The following is a 10,020-nucleotide window of genomic DNA, read 5'->3' on the forward strand; positions in this document are numbered from 1 at the left end:
TGGATGATGATTGACTACAACAGAAATGCAACTGACCTGAAGCCCTACTTCTTTATTGAAGTATTTACTTCACCTGGCACATCAATTAGACAGATCGTTATCATAAGTTTCCCATTGAAATGAATGGGCTGTAGCTGTGAAATGAATGGGCTGTAGCTGCGTACATGTACTGTACGCTGCGGTGTACCACAGAATGGGAATTAAAGTCTAATCCATTTGAAGGTTTTAAGTGTTTATCATGTAGTTTACAGGTGGATATTGTATGCACAGTAAGTGATCTTCAACTTTAGTGATTTTTACAGCATAATGTGGCCCTTCAAGAATTTTTGTGGCCCTTTTTTTTAATTTAATTATTATTATTTTTTTTACATGGTATGGTTTGAACATAGGCCCTGATTCAGAGCCGGACGCTCTGACCAGAGCGCTCGCTCTGAATCAGGGCCCACCTCCATTACTATGGAGCGTCCTCCTGGACGCTCGTATAGCTGTGGGTCACCACTCACAGCATATACGAGCGTGCAGGATGATGGTCGCGATGGTCTTGACCATCGCGACCATCGCCACTGCGAGCAGAAGCCTGCGGTTGAGTTTCTCAACCGCAAGGCCAGGAGTGATTTTGGCTCTATCAGAGCCAAAATCACTCCCACTGACATCACTAGTGATGTCAGTGGGGCCGGCTTCTAACGGTAGGCGTTCCCTTGGGAACGCCTCCATCTGGCAGGCACGCCCCCGGCACGTCCACCAAAGGGGGCGTGCTGTCAATCAACATCGACAGCACGCCCCCTTTGATCAGACACTACGAGCGAAGGAAAGTCCTTCGCTCGTCGCGTCTCGCGCATGCGCACGACGGAGCTCCCTCCGTCGTGCGCATGCGCAGTGCAGACCATCGACCCACTTGCAAGCGGACAGCCGCTCGCGAGTGGGTCTGAATCAGGGCCATAATCCTGTTCAAAAATATATATTTATAATATCCTTTTCTTCGCATGGAAAAAAATTGAACATCACCGATAAAAAGTATATCTGATGTTTTTTTTTCTTTTGAAATACTTCCAGGATGCAAAGTATTAATATCAGGGGCACAAATGTATAAAGAACATTATTCCCATTTCTCTTGTGATCATGAATCAATTGAGCAGTAGATAGCAGGCGTAGCACCCAACTGCATGGCATTCAGGAGAATCGGGACAGCTGGGTGGTATGATTTCTGTCCCAATATCAAGGACATGCGGTGTGGTCAATGGATGGGGAGGTACTAGCCAGTATCAGAGTCAGATATACACACACATATATGAATCTACCCCACTTGCACAGATCTCCCCCTCACTCAGATTCCACAGATCCCCCTCACACATATATTCCACTAGCACAGAAGATCCCCCCTAGCACAAAAGATTCACACACACACACACACACCTCCCCCTAGCAGCAGATTACAATTTCTTTCCCTCAGTGCTGCTACTGAGCTCTGATGCCTGAGTACTTCCTGGACTGGTCACATGATCATCAGAGGTGTCCATCAGAGCTCAAGGCACGCCCCCTCACAGTGAGGCATGCCTCCATTAGCTCTTTTTCTGTGTTATATTGGCTGCTTTGTGGCCCAGACCCCAGCTCCTGGCAGTGTCTGAGCTATATGAGCTCTTACTGCTTTATGTCTCATCTCTCCCTGGGCTGCAATTGTTAATTGTAATTATTCTGCTTACAAATTGTGCCTCCAACAATGTTCCTGATGTGGTATCTATGCATTTTCCCTAATCCACTCGTATCCCTTTATCCATCACTGCAGTCATGCCCCACTGCAATATCAGAAATGTCCAGGGTTGGCTGCCAACCTTGCGGTTGGCGAGGTATTTGTTCCTTCAAATGCTACACCTGTTTTTGTTTTGTTTTTTCATGTACAGTTTCTTTGGTTTTTGTAGCCAAACAATACATTTTATTACACCAGTGCGTAGCACTTTCTTTCAAAAAGTCTTCTGATTATCTAAGTGTTATTTTGTATACTTAAAGGGGTAAATTTACTAAAGTGAGAGATTTTAAAAGTGGAAATGTTGCCCATAGCAACCAATCAGATTCTAACTGTTATCTTATAGAAGGTGCTTGTTAGATGTTAAGTAGAATCTGACTGGTTGCTATGGGCAACATCTCCGCTTCTAAAAACTCTCACTCTAGTAAATATACCCCAAAGTCTCTAATGTTGGACAGTCGTAGGAAAAGACTTCTGATAATGGTTACGTGCAGATTATTTTTGTGCAAGCCACGAAGTACTGTGGACCACTACACAAGGGGTGCTGAGAAGGTGGGGGGACCATGCACTAGTTACCATGACTCTGGCTTGTCTGAGGGGCCTGGTGAGGGCCAGGCAACCTGTTTAGAAGGACAAGCCATCCCCACCCCCCTGGAGCACACGCATAGTATTTTTTTTTTATAGATTTTTTTCAGAGGGGGCATTGCCTTCCAGATTTGGACACGCCACCTAACCTAACATGTCAGTCAAGTTTTGATGCTTTTGAAAGTATTACTGGATAAACTGTAAGGGTGTCCAAACAGTCTTCACATGTCACCTACGCTGCCTTTATTTTTAATCTGTTAATTTCTGTGAATGAATTGTAATTGTCCTCTAAAATATTCAGAAATATGTCATGTTTAAGTCTGTACCATGCATAGGTTTAGTTTTTATATTTATTTAGAGATTCAGTGAAACTTGCAATTTGGAGCTAAAGCTGTTGTAGACAGCTGTAGGTGTGATATGTAAGTACATACTGATGGATATTAAAAAAGTGGATTCTGCACTGCAGGGTGATTTTTTAGGTCTCCTGCAATGATGCCTATGTGCTGGATCTACAATGGTATACTATAAAGCAAGCGTATTCAACAAACTACCCTCCAGCTGCTGTGGAACTACACATGCCATCATGCCTTGCCACGCCAATTTTAGCATGCCGTAATAGCAAAACTGTAGCAGGAGGGCATGCTGGAATGTGTAGTCCTGGTCAGCTAAAGGGCCACATGTTGAATACCCCTGCTCTATGGTTTTATTTGCATTCAACCTCAAGCTATGGATTAAATATAGCAGCATGCAAGTCTGAATAGTAACACACTCCAACATCAATGAGACAAGGTCATATTGAGCAACACAAATGACGTGTGCAGAAAATCAATTCCCAGTGACTTTATCGCTGCTGAGGTCTGTGCTAACAGGATGTAATATATTATTTTGAGAATAAAGGTCCCTCTCCCTCCCTCCCTCCCTCCCTCTTTCTCTCTTCCTCTTCTTTTTTCCCTCCCTTTTTCTCTACTTAACCATTCTGTTAATGTTTATATTAATGATATGTACTTTAAACCTATCTATTGTACTATTATATGACACAGTTTCGCACGGTTTAGTATAGCCCTATATATGGGATCCAGTCAAAATACCGACAGTCGGGGTGCCAGCACTTAGAATGCCGGCACCGGATTCTTGACACATGTCAAAATCCCGGTGCCGGCCTCCCGACCGCCGGTATCCCGATGGTAAGTAGTGGTTAGGGGGAGAGTTAGGCACTAGGGGGAGAGTTAGGCACTAAGGGGGGAGAGTTAGGTTTAGGGTGCAAGGAGGGGGACGTTAGGTTTAGGCAATAGGGGGGGAGGTAGGGTTAGGCACCGGGAAGGGTTAGGGAGAGGGGGAGGGTTAGGATACTGACCGACAAATGTCGGTATTCTAACCCTGTCGGGATGCCAGCGTCGAGATTCTGACCGCTGGGATCCCGAGCGCCAGCATCCCCTACCCAACACCTATATATGGTATGTTGTGTTACAGAATCAACAGTACTATCTCACTTTTCCTAGACTACTCCTCCTTCACCTAGAGCCCCGTGAATTAGGGGGTGCCTATAACACTGAATGGGGGACAGTGCCAATAAAACATTGGTTTTAGGACCTTATTCAGAGGTGTGATGCTAATTCTGTTTTCTGACTGCGTATCCGTACGCAGCAGACTTATACAAATATGCTAATGACATAGCAGCTGAGGTCTTGTGCACTGAGAAGTCCACCTCCGGCATCTCCCACATCGATCACAGCGGTCTTCAGACAGAGCAGCTCGCCTAAGAAACCGGGGCCTCTGCAGCTGCAAAGCCTCACTAGAGCACACGCAGAAAACGGTCCCGACACGCCGGCATCTCTCTAACCGTTACCTCCCCCCAGTGCTGACTGTCTGTCTCTTACTTTGCCAATAAATCCTATCAGTAACCGTTGTTGCTATTACATCATCGCGCTTGCGCAGTGCGGCTGTGTAACGCATGTGCAGTGGCAAAAAATTGCTCCCCTACGTCCAACATTGACATTGCATCCATCTCTTAATCAGGCACTGTATGCAGTCAGCAACATGGAGGAGAAGGAGCCGGCAGCCTCTTATCTTTGAAGCTGCTGATTGCTGAAATTCTTTGTCAAAGAGCCTTATTCTTAGTATTCTACAATGTTAATGTCATATAGTAAAAAACAGGAAAGCTTAACTTTAAAGCCCAGGGGAAAACGTACATGGAACAAGAGCTGCTATGGGGGACTGTGCCCCCGTGTATCCGCTCCATCCCTAACGTTAAAATCAATAAAATTCTGCGGTAACATTTCCTTGAGAAATGTAAATAACTTTAGTATGTAAATAACTTTAGTATACATTAATACATTCCATCTATGAATAAATGTATAGATTGAATTAAATTTATTATCATGATAAAATTGTTAATTTTTTTTCTATGTTACCCTACAGAGGCCGCTGAGGGAACATCAGGTCTTGGAGGAGGAACAGGAACCATGGGCCTTAGTGCCCGCTACGGGCCCCAGTTCACCCTACAGCACGTCCCTGACTACCGGCAAAATGTCTACATACCGGGAAGTACATTGACACCCACCAATGCTGGAGGAAAACGTGACGGGAAAGGCGGAGGCAACAAGAAGAAATCTGGCAAGAAGGAGAAGAAGTGAACTACCTTTACTAAAAAGAGTTGCGTACACCAACAGGGCAGAATTTTTTGAAAAAAAAAAAAAAGATGAAATAATACTATGGTGAAGTTGAATGTCATATTTGGATAGATATACTCACGAGAAAATCAAATGGCAAGAATGTGTCATTATTAGAGCTTGCAGCAGAAATATTCCCCCCAGCAGCTGATTTTTCTGCTTGCAGCCCTCATGATGAAAACATTATTTCAAACCTCTGAAACAAGTGCCCTGTCAATATTAGCTAGCGTTTTGTACTAATGCAAGGTAATTTCATAGCTAATGATATGCACTCTTTTTACAAACTCTTTAAATTTCTTTTGCTCCCACTTGCAGACCTTGTGGAACTTCTTCCATTGTATATAATTCCAGCAAAGCAGTTATTTATAATTTATAAACACATTCAGGTATTCCAGAGAGATCCTTGGCTTGTTAATCCCTTTTGCATTTTTTAAAATGATTATCGGCAGTAATCGAAAAAAAAAAAAAGATCTGAATTTTTTAACTTATCTAAATAGTTAAATATAATCCAAAAAAACAATATAAAAAAAAAAATATTCTTCTTACATTAAAAGGAAAAGGCACACTAGCCATAAAAAAAGATAATGTGATTCTAAAAACTGGATTAGAAGTACTTACACTTGGTAGGGTCATCCATCTTGTGGGCTAAACTTATTGTCTTGGAAATGCAACCTACCAATTCACTAAGAATTACTAGGAGACATTATGGAGGCATGAGGCAAAAAGTGTCTAATAATGTCTCGTAATAATCATGTCGCTTGTCCAAAGTAAATGTAGGCTGGCTCCTTATGAATATTGGGGAGATTACACAATGGCTGCCTCTATGCTGACAAGTACAGTTTAACACAGCTTATTTTTCCTCTAATATGTAAAAAAAATTATATATATGTAGTGATCGTAAAGCTACTACTTATAGAGTGTCAATGGTCTTGTGCAGTACTCATTTTAATACTGTACTTATTGATGTTTTTGTTTATTTTCTAAATGGTAAAAAAAAAAAAGTTGGAGACATCTAGTCTCCTCAATTATTGATTCATACGGTATAATTTAAAGTACATCGAGCATGGATGAATTTCCCATGTGTTTCATACCGTCAGAGTGACAAGTGGGGTACTTAACACTTCTGCACAACGCTAATGCATGTCTACTTTTCACATGGTGTCTGCAATTCCACCAGACGTGGGGACTTTGTTGCATGTAACCAGCATGGGACAATTCATTCTATATCTAGAATGGGTAAAGTAATCCTGTTTTAGTGCAGGACTAAACTTCATGGGTTAAAAAATAATGATGTGTCGTGTCAATGGGGGAAGATATTCAGACACACACCTGCCAAGAATATGAACAATCTTCATGACTTGTACATATATTCAAATTATTCTTCATTTTATTTACATGAATAGATAAAAAGTATGCTAACTTTTCTTCTTCGTTAGTAGCAATGTATGTTTGGAGCCTGCTGCGTTATAAATCTCATGAATATCTGAAAAAAGATAAAAAATAACAAAAAAAAAATGTAAGTGTAAGTAAACACTATTGAAAATAGTAAGTTGTTGTTAAGGTGTCTTGGCGTCTTGATGAAATAAATGGTGAACCATGTTTATAGACCACTTTAAGAAAGATTTAAAAAAACACACAAGCTAGTGAGCAATGCACAATGGCTAAAAATGTTTCTAAAAATGTATTTAATTTTGTACAGTCACAGTTTCAAGGTGTTGGAGGAGAAACACTATTTTTCAGTAAAACTGTTTAGTTTTTTTTTTACTTGTACTGTACTACATATGGTAGACATTAAGCCGTCATGGCCTAGTACTACTCTTTGGACTAACCATTCTAGGGGGTCTAAACTGCTTGTTTGTTAAATGTCAAGGGAAAACGTATGGTGATTTTTTTTTTTTCCAATAACATGGCGCAATATGTACTCATCTGTCATGTAATCCCTAGCAATCAGTCATAATCAAACTGCCAAAGCTCTAGTGGAGTTTGAATGGTTGTTTTGGGTTACAGATGATTTGTGTACATTGTACCATGTTATTCAAGTGTGCTGGTAGTCACTTATCCACATCGGAGGCAGCCATTTTGTGGACTGAACCAATATTCAGCCTGTTAGTTCTCTAGGAAATAGTGACCTCACCGAGGCACAGGACACAAAAATGCCTTGCTGATTTCACAAGTTGCTAGAGGTTTTATAGGCTGCGGTTTCAAGAATATTAGTTCACCTCACAATATGGCTGCCATGATGTTTAGGTGATAAGTGCTCATTAAGTAAACCAAGAGGGAAGTTTTCCGAGTGCATCAGTATGTGACTTCTTTAGTTCTTTTTGAAACCCTGATGTTTATATTGCTTCTTGTCTGATAGTAATTATCTTTCAACGTAAAGAGGCTGTTTTGGTCTAAATCCTACTCACTAAGCCAACATAACACTAACATATATATATTATATATATTTCACTTTGCCATAACTCTCTGTCCTGACTTACTGTCAAAATTCAGTATCATGCTAGATTTTTGGGGAAGTACACTTTTTCACCTCCCTCTCTTTAAGTCGCTTGTAATAGTAACCATCCCCACCTGCTTGCAATACTAATAAATAAGGCCGTCATGTGAATTATTTAGCAGTAGATTACAATTTTGCTATATTTTTCTTTTGAACACACAGAAGGTTATATCACAGTAGAGATGCTTATTGTCTTGTAAGAATTAAGTGCTTATTTCACCCCTGTAGCTAACCTGTGGATAGCAGTATTTTAATATTCTACTATCTTTTCCGTGTGGTTTGTGATATCAATGTACATGAGTTGAAATGCATCTGTCCTTTTTAATGTGTCTAATGCTGAATTATACCTACATATTATATAAATATATATATGCTTATTTCCCTCCCTGTATCCATATAGGCCCATGTCACTGTATTACATGCAAGTTTTATACTCTGTTTTTTTATATTGCTTTCTTTCTTTGGGAAAAAAAATAAATAAAATGTTTTCTTCAACATGTCGGTGTCTGCTGTCTTTAGTTATGTGGATGTATATGGTGCTCGCATTGTATTACACAAAGTACAGATAAGACTTCTTTCTTATATCCTTAGAGAGATTGCCGTCTGGTTAAGCTTGTTAGAGATGACCCATATTTTCTTAATGATGCCTTGTGCCCTGTTGATGGTAAATCCTCCTGAACATAAAAGTGAATATAGAGGGAGGGAAGAAGACAGCAAAATGGTGCTATAAAGGAAATTTGACACTGTTCACCACTCTCCCCCAGCTAACAAGAACTGGTAGAACATATAGAGGATTTATTGAACAGTTGCAAATTATTTTGATTGGACAAGCCAACATCATCCTTCAAAACGGATGTGCCGGCAATAGTTAATGAAGATGGTGTACTTTAAAAATGACCCTAAGTCAGTTCCACAGTAGCTCCAAAACCGAAAAAGGTCCTGAGGATTGGGCTCTGCAGTATTAGGGGAGAGGAGTTTATTGAGCTAAATGTTATTGGTTTATTGGAGTTCTAATTGTGTTATTATAATTCAGCCGCACCTGGGGCACAAATCAGTTACCATGTCAGTCAGACAGAAAGCAGAGGGACTACTAACATCATGCAGCACAGTCACACATTAAAATATTGTTTTACTCTGGACAGTCCTGGTATCAGCAGCACAAACACCTGACAAACCAAGAAAGGAACAGTAATCTCAAGGTTTGGACTAGGGATGTGCAGGTTCGGATTAGTTCTGATTTTCCCGCCAAATTCTGATTTTTCCCGCCAAAAATCGGGTCTTAGAAAGAGGCAAAACATTATCTTTCATGGACAAACGTCATCATTCCTGGATAAAAGTCCATGAAAGATGACGCTTTTCCTCTTTCTGAGACCCGATTTTTGGCGGGAAAATCCTAACTAATCTGAGCCTGCACATCCCTAGTTTGGACACATAAACTGCTGTGTGCAGTATGTAATAGTTTAGTATAAACAGCTGGAGTACAATAAGTACAATAAGCAATAGAACATACAATACAGTTTACTACATACGGAAATCACAAAAGAAGAATGAAACATTTATCCCTTTTCAAATTATACCTTAAGATGCTCTAGGGATAACAGAACCAGCTTACAGCATAGGAAATATCTGAATTATTTATTAAGTAGTCTAGCCGAGACCTCCAAATAGACAGCAGTATACAGTAAGCTTATCTATTTATTTATTTATCAGTGTTTGACACCCCTCACTTCCAGATGGAGCGCATGAAGGAATATCAATGTAATATTTTATTTGAGTTAAGAGGCAGGACAAAGGAGGTGAGGGTGCTGGGAAACATATGCTTTGTGGAGCTAGTCCAATTGCACAGAACCCCAGCGACGCACCTTACTTTGTGCTGGCAAGCGGCTCCCTCCTCTATTCCAGAAGATGGTGCATGTGCATAAGAGAGCAGAGCTTCTGTCATAGTGCCAGAGTCTAGCTTGTAAAGCGTGGCACCATCTTCCTGAAGATGTCACTGGGAAGATGGCTCTAAAGAGGAGGAGGAACCTGTTTGGCGGCACAAGGTAAGTATACGGGAGCAGGGTGTGTGGCCTGGGGCCTCCCTGGACCCAAGGGTCTGTGTGCCATGCACACCCTGCACCCATTATAAATACCAGAGCCGTAACTAGACTTTTTGGTGCCCTGTGCCAGAAAGCGCATTGGCGCCCCCCTCATTTTTCAAAGGGACATAATGCACCTAAAAAAGGGCCATGGCTTCATGGGAGAGGGCCAGGGAAGAGATAGGAGAGTCCAGGAGATGCTGGGGATGAAATAAGAGGAAGCTACAAGCAAGAATGATAATAAAGTAAATAAACAGAAATTTGACAGGCCCAAACAGCGACCCCTGACCTGTGGTGCCCTGTGCGATGGCACCGGCCGCACTACCCTAGCTACGGCCCTGATAAATACGCTCATTGCTCAAGTACATATTGCACAACAGTAAAACTGCAGTTCCACTATCATACAATATGCCTTCATGCGCTAAAAAGTTGCATTTAAGTGGGGAGTAT

At 41.2% G+C, this 10,020-nt stretch overlaps 1 protein-coding gene across 30 annotated transcripts in view; it reads left to right on the plus strand.

The window, feature by feature from the left end:
• Positions 1-7,989, plus strand: part of LOC148506021 (protocadherin gamma-B5-like) — a 519,059-nt gene extending 511,070 nt beyond the window's left edge. For all 30 annotated transcript variants that reach the window (XM_088447428.1, XM_088447418.1, XM_088447408.1 and 27 more), the window contains exon 4: positions 4,745-7,989. In XM_088447428.1, coding sequence (XP_088303554.1) covers positions 4,745-4,959 — 215 coding nt within the window. In that variant the 3' untranslated portion in view covers positions 4,960-7,989. The remainder of the gene's footprint in view (positions 1-4,744) is intronic.
• The last annotated feature ends 2,031 nt before the right edge of the window (positions 7,990-10,020 follow it).

Source organism: Taudactylus pleione, unplaced genomic scaffold (genome assembly GCF_031769625.1).
Source record: "Taudactylus pleione unplaced genomic scaffold, aTauple2 ptg000431l, whole genome shotgun sequence".
In the NCBI taxonomy this organism is placed as follows: domain Eukaryota; kingdom Metazoa; phylum Chordata; class Amphibia; order Anura; family Myobatrachidae; genus Taudactylus; species Taudactylus pleione.